Source organism: Choloepus didactylus, chromosome 3, assembly GCF_015220235.1.
Source record: "Choloepus didactylus isolate mChoDid1 chromosome 3, mChoDid1.pri, whole genome shotgun sequence".
NCBI lineage: Eukaryota > Metazoa > Chordata > Mammalia > Pilosa > Megalonychidae > Choloepus > Choloepus didactylus.
The window spans coordinates 206,679,452-206,702,605 of record NC_051309.1 but is presented as its reverse complement, the minus strand read 5'-3'; the positions used below and the strand labels follow the sequence as shown (position 1 = coordinate 206,702,605).

The following is a 23,154-nucleotide window of genomic DNA, read 5'->3' as shown; positions in this document are numbered from 1 at the left end:
AAATCTATAATTAAAATCATTTTACTTTCTATAAAAATGCTATTTATCATTTAGCATAAAACCTCCTTCTTACATTCTTTTAGAAAAAAAAATAACCTTTCTTATCCCTTCCAATTTTCCCCTTGTCCTTTGAATACACTTAGACTGGTCTTATATACAGCCGTTCCCAATATTATTTCTTGCCATTATTTCACATCAGGCACCATGAAAGGAAATCCCGGTAATTGGTTTACAATCACACTGGAATCTCTAGAGCTGCGAATACAACTGTTTTCATACAATGTGTGGGTGCACAAATTTTGGCTTCTTTATGAATTTATTTTCCATATACAAGACCCTTAAGTTCCAAAATCATTAAATCTAATGCTGTTCCCTTTACCTTATATTTTTTAAGTTCAAAATGTAAACATTTTTCAAGTGAACAATTTCGTTTTTAAAAATCTAGAAACAAAAATGTTTAGGTTTATTATCAAAGTAATAGAGAGTAAACTTATTTTAGCCATGTTAGAAGGGGAACAGGGACATTTGAGTGAAGCAACTTTTGTGCATGTTTTATGCAATAGGTTCACTATATCTGCTAACAGAGTTAATTGAACCAGTGAAGATACGGCCAGTTCCCACTTCGGTGTGGTATTATATTTTTACGCAAGGTCATCCAGTAATACCCTTGTCATCATGAAAAGAAAAAAAAGACTTTGATAGAGTATAAAATATGAATTGCATCAGTATTTGTTTATCAATATGATAGTTTGGATTCTTAACCCTTCCCCAAGTAATGATTTTAGACCAGGGACTAAATATTTATGAATCTCCATATTTGGAATCATAGAATGTAAAACTGGCTTTCAGAGACGATCTCAGAACGCTTACTTTGGAGATAAAGAAGATGAAATCCTAACAGATTATTTCACTTCCTTGGGTCTACATAATTATGTAGTGTCAAATGTGCCTTATGACCTGGCTGTCTGGCTCCCAGTCCTGTGTCTTTCCTCAAACCGCCCATTTAATATACTTTGACAACCTGGTTGCTTCAGTGCTGTGCTGATGGCGGGCAAGTAGTTGATGAAAATATGTCTTCTTTGGGAATACTTGAAAGTGTTTAAGTTACTTAATCGTAGTTGAAAATCAAACCCAAAGATAACCTAGAGGAGGAACTTCTGCATGATTTTGTTAGGTTTTTTGTAGGCTCTATGTTTTTAGGCATGTACTTATTTGTGTAATTAGACATGACATGCAGCCACATGGTTCATGATTAATTAAAGCAGTATTAAATATCAAAAAAATTTACATCCAAGCACAGAAATTCCTGTTTAGTTTAACGTATTGTTTTATGTTTGTCTGAAGTGGAAAGAAATCTTGAGTTATTCTTAAAGAAATGCCAATAAATTTAAAATGATATGAAACCAAACAGTATGTTCAGGTTGAACATGTGTATATCTATGTTGATGATGTAAACTCATTCATAATGTCTTTGTTTTGTTGACAGGGTGAACAATTGTGTTGGATTTTCAAATTATAAGTTTTTCCTCCTCTTCCTGGCTTATTCTCTACTCTACTGCATATTTATTGCTGCTACTGATTTACAGTATTTTATCAAATTTTGGACAGTAAGTCATCATCTTGTGACTTTTTGATATGCAAAAATATATAATATAGATTTTTCTTAGTGAATTATTGCAGAGACTGATTATGTAGATTACAGCTAATTTTATACAAAATATAAGAAAAAACTTTCAGTATATAAAAATAAGTGTTTTCTTTATGTGTAAAAAGACTATTTTAAAAACCATCTCACCTATAATATCCTGAATTTTTATTAGCCTTGACTAGGCTTTAGGTAACTCATTTGCTTTCTGCATTATATGTTTTAAATGAGGGAAAAAGAAAATTAAAATTGAGTATTTTGAATAAACTGATATACTCTTTACAAACACCAAATGATGGTGTAAAGCAGTTTATCCCCATCAGGATTGCTGTATTATTTCATTGTTATCCTTTATTGTGGTAAGCCTTTCTGAAAATCTGGATCATTTATGTAAGATTCGAACCCAATTCAATGTCACACTTTTACTGAGTGACTCCTGTGTGCCAGCTACATTGCTAAGCACTAGGAAGACACATGTGAGTAGATACGCTCCTGGCATTCAAAGGAACTTCCAGTGTCCAGCTTGAAGATGATCCCTAGTGAGGGAACAGTTCCTCACTGCTCCTCATCAAACATATTTGAGAGGAATGCCCGAGTTTTCACCGTGCTGGCCCTGCTGTCACAAGCTGTTGAAGACATCTGTGACCCGTGTCCCTCTGACAGGTACTACAGGGCTCTGAATCAGAAGGGACTACCTTCTGGCAGCTCTGGTGCGTCTCAAGTGTCCCACAGCCCACGGCCTCCATTCTGGAGCGTGCCTGGGTCTCCTTGGACACAGTCAGTGAGCGTCAAACAGGCCTTGCCTTGACGTGGCCTTTTTCAGCCCACGGATGTTATAAGGTTTATTTTAGCAGGTGGTACATGCTAGTGTTGATCTTTTCTGTAACACTGTCATTTTAATTAGCTCAAAGCATTATTGTGGATGTGTTGTTGTATGTGTTCTTGTAGCTGATGCTGTTGTTTGCAGTATTGTAAAACTTCGATAAGAATAGCAACCAAATTTTGGCAATTAGCCTTCATTTTCTGGCATTATGATATACAATAAAACATGTGTAAATCTGTAGCATATAACAAAAAGTATTCAGGTAGCAAATTTAAAACTTTATTTTATAGTTCCTTTTATCTTACTCCCTACTATTAAAATTTACATACATTCTACCATAAGTTTTCTATGTTTTGGTTTTTCAAAACAAATAATAAATTTCCCAAACTTTAATATCTTTCCACTAATATATATTCATATTCCAGTAAACATTTATCTTAATCTGATGAAATATATGTACACACACACATCCGTATATATTTCTTAAAGTTCTCCATATCTAAACTTAAGAAAAATTCTAAGGAAAAAAAAATCCTTACCAGTTTACTTACTAAAGTAGGGAGAATACTTATCCTTTTGACAAAACATTTTATTTTCTTCCTTTCTTTGTAGAATGGCCTACCTGATACTCAAGCCAAGTTCCATATTATGTTTTTATTCTTTGCTGCAGCTATGTTTTCTGTCAGCTTGTCTTCTCTGTTTGGCTATCATTGTTGGCTAGTCAGCAAAAATAAATCTACATTAGGTGAGTATCCAATTTTTGAAGTTCACAGAACTTTAAATACATATAAAAATATTCATCAAAAATTGCCATGTGATTAAATACCAGCACATGAAGTGGTAAGAATCATTCTTATTTCCTACATTTTTCTGTGGGATGTGGCATAGTGACATACAAATTCATCCATTATTTATGTTTATTGACTGTCCCGTGTGTGTGAAGCATTGTTGATATACCATGGTGAGCAAGGGCAAAACAGACTAGTCGGAACAGAGAAAACTTACACTAACCATAAAAGTGTTATAAAATGCAGTGTGCTTTGAAAGAAACAAAGAGGATGCTAAGTAATAAATGAACACCTAAGGATGGTGTTCGGGAGCTATTAAGGAAGATCTCAAAAAACAAAAACTATTTAAACTAAGACCTCTAGTGTGAAGAGGAGTCAGTCATGGAAAAAAGCTGGAAAATTCCAGTCAGAGAAAAAAGTGTGTTCAGAGCCCTGTAAGTATGGGATATACGGAAAGCAGGGATTGGAGTGAAATTTATAGCTGTAAATACCTACATTAAAAAAGAAGAAAGACCTCAAATCAATAACTTAACTCTATACCTTAAGGAACTAGAAAAAGAGGGGTAAACTAAACCCAAAGCCAGCAGCAGGGAGGAAGTAATAAAGATTAGAGTGGAAAGAAACAAAATAGAGAATTAGAAAATAATGGATAAATCTACAAAACTAATAGTTGCTTCTTCGAAAGACCAACAAAGTAACAAACCTTTAGCTAAATGGACTAAGAAAAAAAATAGAAAAGACTCAAGTCAGTAAAATTAGAAATGAAAGTGGGGAGCATTACTACCACCTTATAGAAATAAAAGGAATTATAGAGAATACTATGCACAATTATATGCTAAGAAAATAGAAAACCTAGATGGAATGGACAAATTCCTAGAAACATACCAACTACCAAAAACTGATTAAGGAAGAAATAGAAAATCTGAACAGACCTATAATAAATAAAGAGACAGAATCAGTTAAAAAACAAACAAAACAAAACAAAACAAAAAACCCTCCCAAACAAGAAAAGCTTCACTGTGGCTTTACTGGTGAATTTTACAAATTATTTTATTAATTATCAATCATTCTCAAGCTCTTCCAAAAAACTGAAGAAGGGGAACACTTCCAAACTCATTTTATGGAGCCAGCTTTACCCTGATGTCAAAGTCAGACAAAGATATAAGAAATGAAAGCTACGGACAAATATCCTTTTTGAATATAGATGCAAATATCCTCAACAAAATACTAGCAAACAAAATTCGGCAGACTATTTAAAGGACTATATACCAGGAGCACGTGGGATATCTCCCAGGAATGCAAGCATGGTTCAACACACAAAAATCAGTCAATGTAATACACGACATTAATAGAGTAAAGGAAAAAATCCACCTGATGATCCCAGTTGATACAGAAAAAGCTTTGACAAAATTCAAAAGCGTTTCATGATAGAAACAGTCAGAAAACTAGGAATAGAAGGTAACTGTCTCAACATGATTTATGGAAAACCTACAGTGAACATCATACACAATGGTGAAAGATTGATAGTGTTCCACCTAAGATCAGGAACAAGACAAGGAGACCTCCTTTCACCACTTTTATTCAACATTTTATTGGAAGTTCTAGCCAGAGCAATTAGGCAGGAAAAGAAATAATAGGCATCCAGATTAGAAAAGAAGAAGTAAAACCACCCTTATTCACAAATGATATGATCTTGTATAGAAAAAATCCCAAAGAATCTATGGGAAATGCTATTAGAGATAATAAATGAAATCAGCAATGTTGCCAGATACAAGATCAATACACAAAAATCAATTGAATTTTTGCACACTAGAAATGAACATTCTGAAAAGGAAATTAAGAAGATAATTCCATTTACAATAGCATCTAAAATAATAAAATACCTAGGAACAAACTTAACCAAAGAGGTGAAACAATTATACACTGAAAACCACATGACACTGCTGAAAGAAATTAAAGAAAATCTAAATAAATGGAAAGCCATCCATGTTCATGGGTTGAAGACCCACTCTTGTAAGAATGGCACTATGACTTAAAGTGATCTAAAGATTCAAAGCAATCCCTTTCAAAATTCCAATGGCCATTTTTTTTTTTTGCAAAAATGGAAAAGCTGATTCCCAAATTCAGTGTAAATAGGGCTTTTTTAAGATGTTATTTTTAGTTAAGATGTGGCCAACTGAATCAGATTGGACTTTAATCCAGATTATTGGCCTCCTTTATAAGCAGAATGAAGTTCAGTTAAAAAAAAAAAAAAAGCCACCGGGAAAGAAGCTGAAAGTCAACAGAACTTGAAAGAAAAAGGAGAAGATGCTGCCTTGTGCATAATCAAGTGACAGAAAGGACAAGGATCCAAGGATCTCTACAGTCTTCGGGGAGAAAGCATTGCCTTGCTGATGCCTGGATATTAGATTTCCCTGCCCTCAAAAGCATGAGCCAATACATTCCTGTTGTTAAGCCCACCTACTGTATTATATTTGTTTTAGTGGCTGGGGAACTAATACAAAGAGCTAAAGCTATAAAACTCTTAGAAGGAAACATAGAAGTACATCTTCATGATATGGATTTGGCGAAGGATTCTTGTATATGACACCAAATCATGAGCAACAAAAGAAAAAAATATAAATGAGACTTCACCAGAATTTAAAATTTTGTGCATATCAATGGGCTTCATCATGAAAATGAAAAGAGAACCTAAAGAAAGGGAGAAAATATTTGGAAACCAAACATTTGATGAGGGTTGATCCAAAATACATTTAAAAATCCTGTAACTCAACAACAGAAAAACAACCCAATTTAAAAATGGGCAAGAGACTTGAATAGACATTTCTCCTAGAAGATATACAAATGGCCAATAAGCACATGAAAAAATGCTCAACATCATTAGCCATTAAAGAAATGCAAATAAAAACCATAATGAGATACTACTTCATACCCACTAAGATGGCTATTATTTTAAAAATGGGAAGTAAGTGTAGGTGTGGATGTGGAGAAATTGGAACTCCCATGCATTGCTGGTGGGAATGTAAAATGGCTCAGCCACTGTGGAAACAGTTTGGCAGTTTTTCAAAAAAGTAAACGGCGTTAGCATATGACCTGGAAATTCCACTTCCATGTATCTATCCCTCAAAAATTGAAAGCAGGAAATCAAACAGATGTTTGTACACCAATGTTCAGCATTACTCACAGTAGACAACAGATGGAAACAGCCCAAGTGTCCATTACAGATGAATGGATAAACAAATGTGGCATATACATACATGGAATATTATTCAGCACAAAAAGGAATGAAGTACTGATACATATAACAACACTGAAACATTGAAAACATGTTAAATGAAATAAGCCAGGCACAAAAGAGCAAATATTGTGTGCTTCTGCTTATAAAAAATATCTAGAATAAGCAAATTCATAGAGACAGAAAGTAGATTAGAGGTTACCAGTAGCTAGGGGAATGGAGTTTTTTTTGTTTTTTGTTTTTTTGCGTAATAGGTACAGAGTTTCTCTTTAGGGTGATTAAAGACTTGGTAATGGATGGTGGTGATGGGAGCACAACATTGCGAATATAATCAATACCACTGAAGCATACACCTAAAAATGGTTAAAATTGGGGGCAGGGGACAAAAAATAAGTGGTGAGGATGGGGGAAAAAAATTGAAACCCTTGTACATTTCTGGTGGGAATGTAAAATGTTGCAGCTGCTGTGGAAGACAGTTTGGGATATCCTCAAAAAGTTGTGCATTGAATGACCATATGACCCAGCAGTTGCGATCCAGGTATATACCCAAAAGAATTGAAAACTGGTACTCAAATACTAGTACGCAAAGTCCATAACAGCAGTGTTCACAAGAGCCAAAAGATGGAAACAATTCAAGTGTTCGTCAGCAGATAAATGGATAGACAAAATGTGGTATATTCATTCAATGGAGTATTATTCAGCCATAAAAAGAATTGAAGTACTGATGTATGCTACCTTGTGGATGAACCTCATAAACATCATGCTAAGTGAAAGAAGCCATACAGTGCAAAGGTTGCATAGTGTATGATTTCATTTATATGAAATATCCAGAACAGATAAATCCATAGAGATGGGAAGCCAATTGGTGGTTGCCAGGGGCTGGAAATGGAGAGGAATGATGAGTGAGTATGAGGTTTCTTTCAAAGTGGTGAAAATATTTTGGAACTTGATATAGGTGGTTGCACCACATTATCAGTGCACTAAATGCTTCTGAATTGTACATTTGAGAATGGTTAATTTTATGTTTTTTGAATTTTATCTCAATAAAAAAAAAAGAAAAAAATTATAGGAGAAGAGCTAGGAATGTTTGAGAAACTGTCCATGTGACTGGAGCGTAGTAAGCTAAGGAACAAAAAATAGACAGTCAAGTTGGTGAAGGGGCTAGACCATGTAGAACATTCGAGGCTAAGTTGAGGGGTCTGGAAATGCAACCAGGACTTGTAAGTCCTTATGACCTCAAAGGATACTTCAATCTGTGAGAGTCCGTATTTTCAGTGAAAATTAATTATAGTAGATGACCAATGTTACTTTTTAACATTGAGGTGAAATCTCATTATAGCTGTTCTAATTTGCTAATGCTACTGTTAAGCAAAATACCAGAAATGGATTGGCTTTTATAAAGGGGGTTTATTTGGTTACAAAGTTACAGTCTTAAGGCCATAAAGTGTCCAAGGTAATGAATGCATCAACAATCAGGTACCTTCACTGGAGGATGGCCAATGGCGTCTGGAAAACCTCTGTTAGCTGGGAAGGCACGTGGCTGGCGTCTGCTCTGGAGCTCTGGTTTAAAAATGGCTTTCTCCCAGGATGTTCCTCTGTAGGCCACAGTTCCTCCTCAAAATGTCACTCTCAGTTGCTCTTGGGGTATTTGTCCTCTCTTAGCTTCTCTGGAGCAAGAGTCTCCTTTTAATGGCCATCTTCAAACTGCCTCTCATCACAGCTCCTCTCTCAGCTCCTGTGCGTTCTTCCAAATACCCCTCTTGGCTGTAGCAAGCTCACTCCTGTCTGAGCTTATATAGTGCTCCAGTGAACTAATCAAGGCCCATGCTGAATGAGCGGGGCCACAACTCCATGGAAATTATCCAATCAGAGTTATCACCTACAGGTGGGTGGGGTGCATCTCCATGGAAACACTCAATCAAAGAATTGTAATCTAATCAACACCAATAGGTCTGCCCACACAAGATTACATCAGAGATAATGGTGTTTTGGGGGATATGATACATTCAAACTGGCACAACAGCAAATACTATTAAGATGAAAAACACTCAAACTAATTTCTAAGCAAAGTAGCTTATTTCAAATTACATGTAGGACACTTAACCAAAAGTAAATGAATTGTTTCTAGAAGTTTTATTTTAATTTTTTATGTGATAACACATATACAACATAACATTTCTCATTTTAAGTACCTTCATGCATGCAATTCAGTACCGTAATTACATGCACAATTTTGTGCTACCATCACCTCCATCCATTATCACAACTCTTCCATCACCCCAAACAGAAACTCTGCACCTACTAAGCATTGACTCCCATTTCCCCTCCTGCTGCCCATGGTGAACTGTAATTTGTTTTCCATCACTAAGAATTTGCATATTCTAGTTATTTCATGGAAGTGAAATCATACATCTGTCCTTTTGTGTCTGGCTTATTTCACCCAACATGATGTCTTCAGGGTTAATCCATGTTGTAGCATGTATCAGCACATTATTCCTTTTTATGGTGGAATAATATTCCATTGTATATTTTATACCACCTTTTGTCTATAGGTTCATCTGTTGATGGACACTTGGGTTGTTTCCACCAGTTGACCACTGTGAATCATGCTTCTGTGAACACTGATGTGCACATGTCTGTTTGATTCTCTACTTTCATTTCTTTTTGGGATATTCTTAGAAGTGAGATTACTAGGTCATATGATTACTCTAAGTTTAACTTTTTGAGGAATTGCTGAACTGTTTCCACAGCAGCTCACTATTTCATATTCCCACCAACAATATAGAGTGTTCCTAATTCTCCAAATCCATGCCAACACTTGCTATTTTCTGTTGTTGTCTTTTTTTTTTTTTAATATTAGCTGCCTAGTGTCATTTCTAGAAGTTTCTAACTTCTGTAAACTTTTATATTTAACTTGAAGCAATGAAAGGACATTTTTGGACAAAATGGTCCTATAATTATAAAAATGTTTTATAAAAAGCTGTGTATCCTAGGGCAACAAATGCTAAGAATCTTGAAAATCACCATTTCTTCATAGTACCTTGACACTACTAGTAAAATTTAATTTTTCTTTTTTTAAATGAGGGACATAAATCACTGTACAATTGTTCATATTCCAAAAAAGATAATTTTAGATTTTGCATTTCAGTATTATTCAAGAAGAACATGTAGCATAATGGAAGGAGCACTGAAGACCTTTTCAAGTCCCACTTCTGTCCTTTATTTGTTGTGACTTTGGGCAAGCCCCACGGCAGCCTCTCTGAACCTCAACTTCCATATTCAAAGTAACATAACCAAATGCACTAAATGCTTCTGGATTGGGTCCTGGTTTGGACAAACCAGCTTTAAAGTACATTTTTGAGTCAGCTGTAAAGATTTTATCATTAGAGGAGATAAAATTTTAATGAAATTCGAAAATGGAGTTTATTGATTGAAAAAAGCAGGTCATAGAATGTGTATAAAATAAAGGCTCATTTTGTTTAAAAAAAACTATGCAGATTTGTATATATCTGTGTCCATCTCTATCTATCTATCATCTATCCATCAAAAGATCCAGATGTAATGCTTTAATTTTTTGCTTGCTTGAATTTTCTAATTTTCTACAATGCACATGTGCTGCCATAATAATAAAAGGGTCACTTAAAGGTTAAAATGGATATACTCATATCTTATGATTATTTAAAAATAGAATAAATAACCTGCATTGGGCTGTCGATAGCCATGCAAGTACTCACAGGATGCTATCAGTTGATTTTGACAGTTTTACTCATTTAACTCGATCATTTCTAAATGTTAGGGGTTGCTAGTAGATTTGCTCTTGATTCACATGATTCCTCTACTATCTTTTCCAGAGGCTTTCAGAAGCCCAGTATTTCGTCATGGAACAGATAAGAATGGATTCAGCTTGGGTTTCAGTAAAAACATACGACAAGTATTTGGTGATGAGAAGAAGTATTGGTTACTACCTATTTTTTCAAGGTACTTTGTCATGAAAATTTTCAGGTTTTAAACTACTGAAAGTAATCCAGCAAAAGGTAATTTCAAGAAAAGTTTCTAGTTCCAGTGGTCTACAGTTACGTAATTCTGCATAGGAATGCCAATGTTGTAAAGCAATGCTTTTATTATTCACGTATATCAATATGGAAACCAGGCAACTCATCTTTATGACCTCAACACTGTATTGAAGCCAATGTCTGATAAACATGTTTTGCCTATAATATATAGGAATGTTCTGCTGTCAAAACATCAGCATTTTAACAGGTTTCACTCTATGGTATTGTTCTAGTTTGCTAATGCTGCCAGAATGCAAAACACCAGAAATGGATTGGCTTTTATAAAAGGGGGTTTATTTGGTTACACAGTTACAGTCTTAAGGCCATAAAGTGTCCATCAACAATGGGTACCTTCACTGGAGGATGGCCAATGGTGTCCGGAAAACCTCTGTTAGCTAGAAAGACACATGCCTGGCATCTGCTCCAAAGTTCTGGTTTCAAAATGGCTTTCTCCCAGGATGCTACTCTCTAGGCAGCAGTTCCTCAAAAATGTCACTCTTAGTTGCTCTTGGGTGTTTGTCCTCTCTTAGCTTCTCCAGAGCAAGATTCTGCTTTCAACGGCCATCTTCAAACTGTCTCTCATCTGCAGTTACTCTCTCAGCTTCTGTGCATTCGTCAAAGTGTTCCTCTTGGCTGTAGCAAGCTCGCTCCTATGTTGCATTTCAAAATGGCCTTCTCCAAAATGTCTGCATCAGCTTCCAATGGCCATCTTCAAAATGTCTCTCAGCTCCAGCTCGCTATGCACTCCTTCTGTCTGAGCTTATATAGTGCTCCAGTAAACTAAGCAAGGCCCATGCTGAGTGGGCAGGGCCACACCTCCATGGAAATTATCCAGTCAGAGTTATCACCCATAGTTGGGTGGGTCACATCTCCATGGACACTGAACCAATAGGTTCCAACCCAATCCACACTAATACTTCTGCCCCCACAAGAATGCATTAAAGAATGTGGCTTTTTCTGGGGGACATAAATATACAAACCGGCACAGTCTTTTTCATGATTCAATTATAAGTTTTTATTTTAATTGTAGTCTAGGTGATGGTTGCTCCTTTCCCACCTGCCTTGTTAACCAGGATCCTGAACAACCATCTACTCCTGCAGGACTGAATTCAGCAGTTAAAAAGTAAGCCCAAGTATTATTATTTTTACTTTCAAATAATGTATTTTATCCTCTTGTGTCTTTTTGTTATACATTCCATTAAAAAATCTTTTTAAGAACATAATAAAATAGACTACCATGGTTCTCACTTAGAGTGAGTGAGGGAGGAGAATATGATTGGGGATGGGTACATGGGGAGCTTCTATTATACTTGTAAAATTCTCTTTATTAATTTGGGTGGTGGGTAAACAGGTGTTCATTCTCTACACATTGGTTAGCTGAAATATTTTATGGTTTTTAAAATAGAGTGTTGAAAAGAAAATATTGTGGTCAAAATTAGCTTCCCCAGCGTTCAGGTGATCAGGCAGAGTAGAATTTCATCTGGCCTTCAGTGTCCTCCCTCGGGGTGATAACTATTTAAAGAGATCAGAGGAACTTCCCTGGATCAGGCCTTTGGAGTGCAAATGAAACCTCACCCACCTGCTTGAGAATTCCATTATCAGTGTGCACCATATTCTTCCTTTCTCTCCATTAATTTCTGCTCAGGTGTAACATCACCTGCTTCTCCACTTCCCTCCCCTTACCCTGACTTTTATTTTTTTATTATCTTAGCTCTTATTGTCACTGACTTATTATGTGTTTATTTCTTTATTATTATTTGTCTTAGTTTGCCAGAGCTGCTATGATAAATACCACACAGTGGGTTGGCTTAAACAACAGGAATTTATTCATTCATGGTTTTAGAGGCTCGTAGTTGGCAAGGCCGTGCTTTCTCCCGGAGTTCCAGTGAGAGCAGGCGTCCGCCATGTGGCGATGCCCTTGGTCTCCTCCGGTGGCCTTCTCTGATGTCTGGCTACCCTTTACAAGACCTCCCAGTAATAGGGGTTAAGCCCCACCCTGATTCAGTTGGCCTCATCTAAATAAGATCTTCAAAGATCCTATTCACAAATGAGGTCACACCCCGACTCACTTTAACGCCGTCAAAGATACAAGTTACAAATGGATTCATATCCCCAGGAATGACAGATAAAGATTAAGAACATGTCTTTTTTGTGAGTACATGATTCAGTCTACCACATTATTCTTCCTTAATTACAATGAGATTTCCATGAGACCAAGGGCTTTCTTTATTAATGTAATAAGTATTCAACAAATACTGTCAAATAAATGGATACTTGCCATTTGTTAGAGTCCTATTAGCAGTGATGAATCTGCAACAAGTCCCTAAACTGGGACCTAATTAGTATGCTGTGCTGTTACATGGTCCCTTTTCTGAGGAGTGATAAGAATTAGAGTAAAAGAGATTTTTCATATGAATAGGTACAAAACTGTACAGAGACATGATAGCCTTTTTTTCAAGGTTTCACCTCTAAAATTTTAATAAGGAGATGTTGAACTTGCACAAAATAGAAATAGTCTCAAATTTTAGATATGAAGTAATTAGTAAGGAGCAAAAGCACATCCTTTAGCAAATATGGTAGTTGCATTCAATTATTCTTGGAAAATTTAAAGTAATTTTTTCTTTTGAACATTATTATAATTATGATTACAGGGTGTTCTAAAAATAAATTAATAGTTTCTATGTCAATAATTTTTACTGTATTTATTTTAATGTTATTTTATGTCATTTTAATTTATATATATTTTGTTCTGTCATCTAAAATAGTGGTATATCTATTTAAATTTTAAAACTTAAAGTCTAAAGAAAATTCTTCTTTCAAGACTCTCTGCCTCCCAGATTTTACAGCAGATTTGTAAGATCTGATCATGTTAGATCTTTCAACATCTTGTGAGACCATGCTCAAATTTATTCAGTTTTATAGCTGAAGATAGAGAATTCTTTGTTTAAGACTATTTAGGCCACTTAGAAACACTTGCTCAGTTTTTTCCAAACTTGACTTTCTACTATCTCCTTCATATTTTTTCTAAACCACTTAAAAAATTAATATTTTTCTTTAATATACTCCTTTCATTGGCATTTAAATTTTTTTAAACAAAACCCTATATCATTGTTGTAAATGGGAAAACAGATGTTCTAGTTTGCTAATGCTGCCAGAATGCAAAACACCAGAAATGGATTGGCTTTTATAAAAGGGGGCTTATTTGGTTACACAGTTACATTTCTTAAGGCCATAAAATGTCCAAGGTAACACATCAACATTCGGGTACCTTCACTGGAGGATGGCCAATGGTGTCTGGAAAACCTCTATTAGCCCGGAACGCACGTGGCTGGCATCTGCTCCATGTTCTGGTTTCAAATGGCTTACTCCCAGGACGTTCCTCTCTAGGCTTCAGCTCCTCAAAAGTGTCACTCTTAGTTGCTCTTGGGGCATTTGTCCTCTCTTAGCTTCTCTGGAGCAAAAGTCTGCTTTCCAAGACATTTTCTCAAATTGTCTCTGTAAGCTGAAGCTCCTCTCTCAGTTCCAGTACATTCTTCAAAGTATCCTTCTTGGCTGCAGCTCCTCTTCAAAATATCACTCTCAGTTGCTCTTCAGAATGTCACTCACAGCTGCACTGAGTTCCTTCTGTTTGTCAGCTCATTTATATTTTTCCAGTGATTTAATTTAGACCCACTGTGAATGGGTTTGGTAACACTTCCATGGAAATTGTCCAATCAGAGTCATCACCCACAGTTGGGTGGGGCACATCACCATGGAAACACTCAAAGAATTACAATCTAATCAACACTGATACATCTGTCCACACAAGACTACATCAAAGGTAATGGCATTTTGGGGGCCATTATACATTCAAACTAGCACACCAGAACAATTTTCCATAAATAGAATATGACTGTAAAAAATAAAATTAGTAACAAAATAGTTACTAAATTCTTGCTAGATTCCATCACCTGCAAAAGTCTGAGGCTGAAGCCTATTTTCCATGTTAAAAATGGAGATTTGCCAGAGTTAGAGATTGTTGTCTTATTATAATCAAAGGAATGAGAAGAGACCTGCAGAGAGAATACTTTTCTCATTGCGAGTCAGAGTTATTTAATGCCTTATCCCGGTGTTCCCCCAAATTTTCTTGGTTACCTCCTGTGATCATCTTGCATCACAAGTAGTTTGAGTTCTATATTTTGGGAAATGCTCAACGACACTATAAAGAGTTAACTTACTTTTATTATCCTCGTCGTCATCATCATCATCATCATCATCATCGTATTGTGCAGTCCTGAAAACCATCAATTTCCTGCAAAGCCATTGAGAGAGTCCCAGAGTCACCTTCTTATTGATTCCCAGTCTTGGACGGACAACAGCACAGACTCGGGAAAGGGCAAAACTGGTAAGGGTATGCTTGTTTGTCTATCTTTTGGTATATTTTATTTTAAGAGGTGAAAGTGGTGAAAAAATTCTGTTACATTACCTACAACATTTTTCTTACTTGGGAGTCAGACTCTAATTGTAAATTTAGAATTATTTTCAAAGAATTTCTATTTGTGAGGTACTTTAACTTATGTCTGTTTGCAGTAGAATATCATTTTGTGAAAGAGATCTACATTGCCTTTTTTTCCAGTTCAAAGAATCAAATCTTTATCACAGTAGATTAAATAAAATGATACAAATAAAACTCAAAATAAAAAGTATAAAAATTGGAAAAAAAATGCAGTCAACTCACATAAATGGTTGAAAAATATCTGCTGAAAAGGATGTCAAATTATGTAGTCTTTTCTTTTATTCTCAGTTAAGATTTTTATCTAATTTCAGAATGTCTAAATTTAGTGATTGCATTATTACCATAACATTAGTCCCTGTTATTTGTTCATACCCCACTCACATTTCTCTTGTTATTGATACTGATTTTAATCTTTTGATTATGTAAGTTAATAAAGTTTATTGACAAAGAATAAGCAAGGCTTTGAAATCAGGGGCAAAGCCTGACAAATCCCAATTTGTTAGGTTATTTAACTTCTATCAGTCTTGGCTTAGCTTTAAAATACCCCATTTCTCAGGATTGGTAAAGATTAAACAAAATCTGTAATCATACATGCAGGTATGTGTATATATGTATTATGCCCCTATAAAACATACACACCATACATCCAGGATTAAAGCATTATTAGCCAGAAAATCTTCAGGTTGACTAATTTAATTCTTCAAACTTTTCCCGTTCATTTCTAGACTTTTCTTCAAACTCACTCCCGGTGCTGCCTGTCTTTGGCTCATTGCACTTTAAATGAAAAAGAGATTACTTGAAATCTCTTTGGGATTTAGTGATAGTGAAAAACAAATGGCTAGTCTTGAGTAAAAATTCTAAAGTAATTATTTAAAATACAATCAGTCCTAGTCTCCTAAAATATAAACTTTCTTTGAGGAGTCTTATTTTTAAGGAATATATATGCCCTCAGGAGTTTCCCATCATTTGTATATTCGTAATTTGATATCTATTCACCTTCATACCTGCAATGCCATTTTCCAACCTATGGGAAGGACTAGGTACTATATAAACAAAAAATGTTGACCATTTTGCCACGCGACTCCATTAGTTCCTTAAAAGCAAAGAAGTGTGCTGTAGAGTTGGAGGTGAATTTTGGGGTTGATGGAAAGGCAAAGAACTCCCTTTATTCCAGAAAGTATTCATGTTTCATCTTATATAGTTCTGTATTAACATAGAAGTGATTTTTTTTTGGTTTTCATGTGCTGTTAATTATTTGGCATATTTTTCTGTTAGTTTGATGGATAAGTTGAGAAACTGAAGTTTAAAGGATGATGTAAAGAAAGAGAAACATGAGCAGGATGAGATGAGAAAGGGATCAAAGATGAGTTTGCCTAGAATGAGAAAGGCAGATCAAGAATTAGGAGACCAGGATTAAGGTTCAATGTATCTTTCATTATTTTGTTCCCCTGCTTCCTCAGGTATATATCGCTATTTTGAAAGTGTTTGTGTGTGTGTTCCAGTTTGCTAATGCTGCTGTTATGCAAAATACCAGAAATGGATTGGCTTTTATAAAGGGGGTTTATACAAAGTTACAGTCCTAAGGCCATAAAAGTGTCCAAATGAAGGCATCAACAATAGGATACCTTCACGAAGAACGGCCAATGGCACCCAGAAAACCTCTGTTAGCTGGGAAGGCACGTGGTTGGCATCTGCTCTGGGGTTCTGGTTTCAAAATGGCTTCCTCCAAAATGTCTCAGGGCTTATCTCTCTTAGCTTCTCCAAAGCAAACTCTGGGCTAGCATTTCCAAAGTGTCAGCTTTCAATGGCCAGCTCCAAAATATCTCTCTCAGCTCTCTTGGGGAATTTTGTCCTCTCTTAGCCTCTCTGGAGCAAACTCTGGGCCAGCATCTCAAAGCGTCAGCTCCCAAGCATCTCTCCAAAAGTCTCTCTCAGCTGCAGCATCGAGCTCCTTCTGTCTGTGAGCTCTTTTAGGACTCCAGTGATCTAATCAAGACCCAAGCTGAATGGATGGGGCCACACCTCCATGGAAATAAGTCAGTCAGAGTTATCACCCACAGTTGGGTGAGTCACACCTCCATGGAAACAACCTAATCCAAATATCCCACAAGGTTGAATTAAAAGCTGGCTTTTGGGGGGACATAATATACCCAAACCAGCACAGTGTGTGTGACACTTCATTTGTGAATGTGTGTTTCTATATAATCAGCCTATAAACACCCATACTATGTGCAAGACATCTTTGGAAGAAAGTAGGGAGGATTAATAGATGAATAACCAAGTCTCTGCTTATTTGTTCAATAACAACAAAAAAATGCTAATTTATACTCTTTCTTTAAGGTATGAGCAACCCTGCATTAACCTTGGAGAATGAGACTTAACTCTTCAAGCAAAATAAATTCATATTTTATAAATGTAAGGTATGTTTTTCCTTTATTATGTTTTAAATTTTCCAATTCTTGTAGGGCAAAGAGTTTCACAAGATTGTTATTTATTCTTGAGTGACTCAAGTGATAAGTTCTCTTAGCTGATTGCCTGGGATTGCATGAATCGTGCTGCAGCCTCTAGATCTGGCTTCGGTAGTAGCTAGTGAATAGGATAACTTGATAAATTATTAGAAATAAGTTGAACAAAATTCATTTTTATAGTAATGCATTAAATGCCAGGGATTGAACCTAAAATACTGAACTTTACATGAAAATATCTTGTCATATCATAGGATCAGGCAATTTTTTAATTTTTATTTTTTCTACTCTTTTGGATATACAGTGGTCACTTCCTTGACCCATAATTAACAGAGTTTCACTGGGTTCAAGTATAAGATGATTGTGTAATCTTAGCACAAACCTCTGCCATCCCTATTTTTGGTCACAGTAGCATGTGCTATCCTTATAATAATAGGTGTCTCAAATCATTCTCTTTAAACTGTAATTTTTTGAACCTGTAGTTCCAAATCGGTTGCTTTAAAATGTAATTTACTTATAAATCTGTGGTCAGTAAAACTACAATAAAGAGACCCTTTGGAACAAAATCATAAACATCTAAGCAAAATAAACAACTATGCGTATAATAAACACAATATGAGGAATTGAACATTGAAGTTGTGTAGATAGCTCTATCTACAAAACTGCAATCTCAAATCCTAAAATCTAAGAGAAGCGAGAGAGTGGCATCTAAAACAAATAATTTGTGCCAAGTATTTCATGGATCTTGGTTTTTTATTTGTTTATTTGGGTTTGGTTTTGATGAGTAGCTACGTAATAACAGTAAAATGCTGGTCTGGAAATTTGGCAGCTGACTAGTGTTTTGATTTTGGACAACCAGGGTCAGCTTCGGATACATGATGGGACAGATCAGGTTGATCGCAGTGATCAAGTTAATCTTAATTTGGTTATACTTAAATGAGGCAATTTTTAAATTTCTAGAAATATGAATGTACAAATATGAATCACTAGCCAATACCAGAAATACAGTATTTTATAGAATATAGGAAAAATGTAAAGTTTCACAGAGGTTTTTTTTTTTTTTCATTATTTTGAATCATTAGTTATACCTACAATTGCTTGTGAGGTTGCTGTTATTATTACACATCTTTCTAAATATTGACTATTTTATGTATTTGGATAGTAATATTGTATATAAGCCATCTCGTCTTCCCAGTATTTTTTAGTTTGTCACCCAATCCCTGTTACCTTGCACGGGGCCAGACATAGTTAAGTTCTCAATAAACATTTTATAAATAAGTGATAAATTATCATGGTTGAAAAAAAATCTCACAGAAACCTTATTGTATTTTAATATATGCCATTAGTGGATATAATAACCAAATGACAACATGAATCATCTGCATTTGTAATATTAATGTAATATATTTTTCATTCTATTGACATAACTAGTGACAGTAAAATTTTTTTTGAAAATTAAATTTTTCATAAGATGGTTAATGGATACTCAGTTCTTTTTACAAGTAGGTGTTCTCCCTGCCTTACATGTCAGAAATGCAGTTCATAGACACTTATAATGAATAATATTGTCTGATATTGATATGCCTAACTTAATTACATTGCTAAATAATACCTTCATATTCTTTTCTCCTCTTTGTGAGCTACATAAGTAAATGATCTGTGGCCTTTTTATAAAATATTTCCTAGTGCAGCATATAGTGTCCATGGAGTTATAACGTGGTTAACCTTAAGAGTAGTGCTAACTAGTAGATTAGAGGAGATTTAGCTTGCCCAATCTTCCACCTTAATACAATCTAAATAAAAACACTGTGCTGCTATGCACATGAAGTTTCAAAACTGTTTTTCTAAATCCTGTTTCTGACTTGATTGCCATTCCTGAACTCCTAAAGGTCTCAGACTATTTCAGAACTAATCACCTAGAATCCTGCCACTAAAATTGTGGTCCACTGACTGGTAGTGTTGGCGTCTTCCACGATCTTGGTAGAAATGCAGTATCTTGGGCCCTACCTTAAATTTATGGAATCAGAATCTGCATTTTCTGCATTTTAACAAGATTTTCTAGTCTTTTATATGCACATTAAGGTTTGAGAAACATTGATCTAGAAATTTATGTTCAAGAATACATCTATTGAGCCTTCTAGCACAGAAAAAACGTTGGATGTTATTACAACAAACAATTAATGAATTGATTTTTTTTTTATGGCTAATGCAGTAGTTTCATGTTTTTTGTTTCATTTCAAGGTGTCAGTGCTGTAGATGGATGGAAGAGAAGGAAAGCACCATTTGCCAGTTGTTCACATTTCCTTTCTCCTGGATATGCAAAATATGAGTTGATCAGTTCTCTCTAAGCCATTGCTTAAAACATAATACATTTTTATACAATATACAGTTTGTCTCAACTAACACAAATTCGTGTTAAATGTTAAGACTAAGTATGGTTTATGAATCAAGGGAGATAGTATCTCCTATCATAAAAACTTGGAATAAATTTATGGGCTAGTTTTTCACCCAAATATTTGGATAGCACAATTTATTACATAAAAAGTCCACTAATCATCTGATTTTCAGATTCAGAAAATTGAGAGTATTATGATACTGTGTTTGATTTAAAAGATTTCCAGTGACATTATAATGATAAGCTTTTTTTGAAAACCTATTACCCTATGAGAAGGTGGAGGTAGAAAATCAGACTTTTTTGTTGGCTTTCTCTGATGTGAGTCCAGCCTCAGACTGAGTGAACTGTAATGACTACGAACTCATGACAAAAGTCAAGGGGCCTATGTTGAACATCACCATTCAGTTTTGCTGGATTTTAACCCAATTCTAGCCGTTGTTCCCTCCTGTAAAAGAATGATGAATATTGAAGCTTGAGTTCACTGATAAAGCCAATCGGCTAGAAAATTTTTGTCAGAACTAACACATTCCTCTTACCTCAGAAATATATTTTTCATCTTTGCTTAAATTGAAGGACAATCTATAATAACAATTATGAGGATTGTTTTGTGACTTTCTTTGGTCGGTTTGACTTAGAAAAAAAATCTCTTTTTAGGTTATTCCTCCTATTGAACATAACAAAAATATGGAGTTTCTATTAATAATTCCTGATGGGTCAATGGATGAATACTTCAGTGATGTCTATGATATTTCTTTGTTCTCTCAGCAAAACTAGGACAGTGAAACTATATTATTCCTCAAAGACCTATTAAGATTAAATTATGCAAATATTCAAAAATCATATATTTTTGGAAATTTAGTTCAACATGAACTAAAGTGGTGCGCTGTTTGGAAATTTAGTTCAGGATAAACTTCAGTGGTGTGTTTCTCAATGCCAAAATGTTTGGCTTCAGTAAATACACTGAGAAACTCTTGTGCCTGTATGCACTACTTAAAAAAAAAGTTTTGTTTTTTAAAAATTTGAATGAAGTGTATGTAAGTTTTGTAAGTGTTAGTTAGCAATTAGAATAATAGGTTGTATTTTTTTGGTACTGACTTTGAGAATTTAAAGTAGGTTACCTTTTAAAACTACACAGCTAAGGACTTTGGTATTTAATCAAAGAGAAAACAGTATTAAACTTTTTGAAATCTTTGTTAGACAAAAATTCAACACAAAATAAACTAGAAGACCAGAGGAAAAGATCCTTGCAGTTATTCCTCCTTGCAAAAATATTGAGTTTTATACTGAATGAGTTTATGGAAGAATCAATGCCAGCCTACATCATTTTATAGTTCTTTTGAGTGCCAGTTTTTGAACAATAGAAAAGCTGTCTTTTTCAGAATTTTTTTCAATGAACGATTTTAATTCAAAATCTGCTTTAAGAAATCTCAGAAGTTGTGGTAGATTTTCACTTTTAACTTAAAGCATTTATGGTCATCATTTTTCATTACCTAAAGTGCCAGATTGGAGCCCATAGCTACTGCTAGAAGTCCTAAGGGCAATAGCAGCAAGTAGTGTATTAAGAATTATATGCAGCCAGATTTTTTGCAAAGCACAGAACTAGAGTTGTTTTCCTGGACAGGATTCTATTAGGTGTTCTCTCTTATCACTGTTTTTAAATTTTAGTAAACCTGTCAAACTGGAGACTAGGAAAAAAAGAGGGATTTTTATCCTTTTTCCTGTTAGAATACTGTTAAGACCTAAAGACTCTTTAGGTCTTTTACTTAATTATTTAAATACATAAGTCAAAACACATTAGAATCAGATTTGAAAAAAATAAATTTTTTTCATTAAGTTTTAATGATTTCTCTTTTCATATAGTGGATAAACTTTCAAGGGTTTTGTTTTGTTTTTAATTCTAGGGGATTATAATTTTTGGAGATGGTTGTTTATCTCATTAAATATGTAGTGTAAATTTTACCTGAGTGAATAAAACACCAAACAGACCTACATTCTGTACATATTTATAAAATTTACTTTAGAAATATTTTAAACATTTTATGTTAAAAAGTTGTTGCTTAACTCAAACTTGAAGACACATTTATATTTCAACTTTCCTGATTAGCCATTAATCTGATAATTTTGATTTTTTTCTGTTTTTAGAGATTCTACCATATAGGTATCAGGATTTAATGTTTTTCATTTAAAAATATTGTACCAACTGCTTCATACATATGAGTGAAATATTTGCTGTTGTGCAATAGAAGAGGGTTTGTTTTTTCAAACATAAAGAAAATTTTCATCTAAATACAGATGACCAGGCATTCAAGGAAGTACGTATCAATGAATTCCCTCCTCTTCTACCCTAATAAAGTTTGGTTGATGACCTTCATTAGCTGTGTATATGAAATTGCCTTTGCACTGACAATCTAAATTGCTTTAAATATATACTTTTCTTAACAGTCTGCTAGGGCTACTAATAGCAAAATCCAAATCTACAACCTTGTCACCACATAGGTCTTTGGGGGAGAATAGGGGAATAAGGTAATTATTTAGTAGTAGTTAAATGACTTTCAGGACAATTAATAACAGACCTTAAAACTCTAATACACTGTCATCATCAGAATGTATAGCATATGTTTGGCAAAAAACTACCTTCACTAGGGAAATCAAATGCAAGAGATTTATAAATCTTGTTTACAATAGATTAGGCTGGTAATCCTGTGATTGATTCATGTTTCAAGAAAACAAAAAGTGTAAAATCTGTTTCTCCATTATATTGTGAACTAGTACATTTTCCTTAATTTGAAATACATGTAAACTTGCTGAACTAAGTCTGAAGTCATGCAGTAGACTTTCGTATATACTCATTACATTATATTATTTACCTGTAAAACTGATAGCTCTGATACTTGTATAAGTTTAAAAAACCCGCAAACACATATACAAATCATATAAATGGTTAAGTACAAACCCACTTACATTGTAAACCCTGCTGAAGTTATCCCCCAGTACTAATACCCCATTCACCCCACAGATTGCACATTCTGATCTATTGCTAATATTTTACCTAAAGTGACACATTTCTACAATGAATTTTCCACAAATAACGTACATCTTTAGATAAGATCCCTCTGCAGAAACCTTTTTCCTAAGTGGAAAATTACCTGGCTTAATCCAAAATAGTTTAGCATCCTTTCTATATTCCTAGCCCATTTAGAACATATTTCCTCTGACACGTGGAAGGGGACCCTGTTACATGCTTTAAGTATTTGTT

The 23,154-nt window shown here is 34.7% G+C and overlaps 1 protein-coding gene across 5 annotated transcripts in view; it reads left to right on the top strand.

The window, feature by feature from the left end:
• Window positions 1–22,269, top strand: part of ZDHHC2 (zinc finger DHHC-type palmitoyltransferase 2) — an 80,584-nt gene extending 58,315 nt beyond the window's left edge. For 4 of the 5 annotated variants that reach the window (XM_037831233.1, XM_037831235.1, XM_037831236.1 and 1 more), the window contains 7 exons: window positions 1,487–1,607; window positions 3,081–3,213; window positions 10,343–10,469; window positions 11,574–11,666; window positions 14,815–14,927; window positions 17,379–17,458; window positions 19,745–22,269. In XM_037831233.1, coding sequence (XP_037687161.1) covers window positions 1,487–1,607; window positions 3,081–3,213; window positions 10,343–10,469; window positions 11,574–11,666; window positions 14,815–14,927; window positions 17,379–17,419 — 628 coding nt within the window. In that variant the 3' untranslated portion in view covers window positions 17,420–17,458; window positions 19,745–22,269. The remainder of the gene's footprint in view (window positions 1–1,486; window positions 1,608–3,080; window positions 3,214–10,342; window positions 10,470–11,573; window positions 11,667–14,814; window positions 14,928–17,378; window positions 17,459–19,744) is intronic. The other variant, XM_037831234.1, reaches the window with a different exon arrangement.
• Window positions 22,270–23,154: the final 885 nt, after the last annotated feature.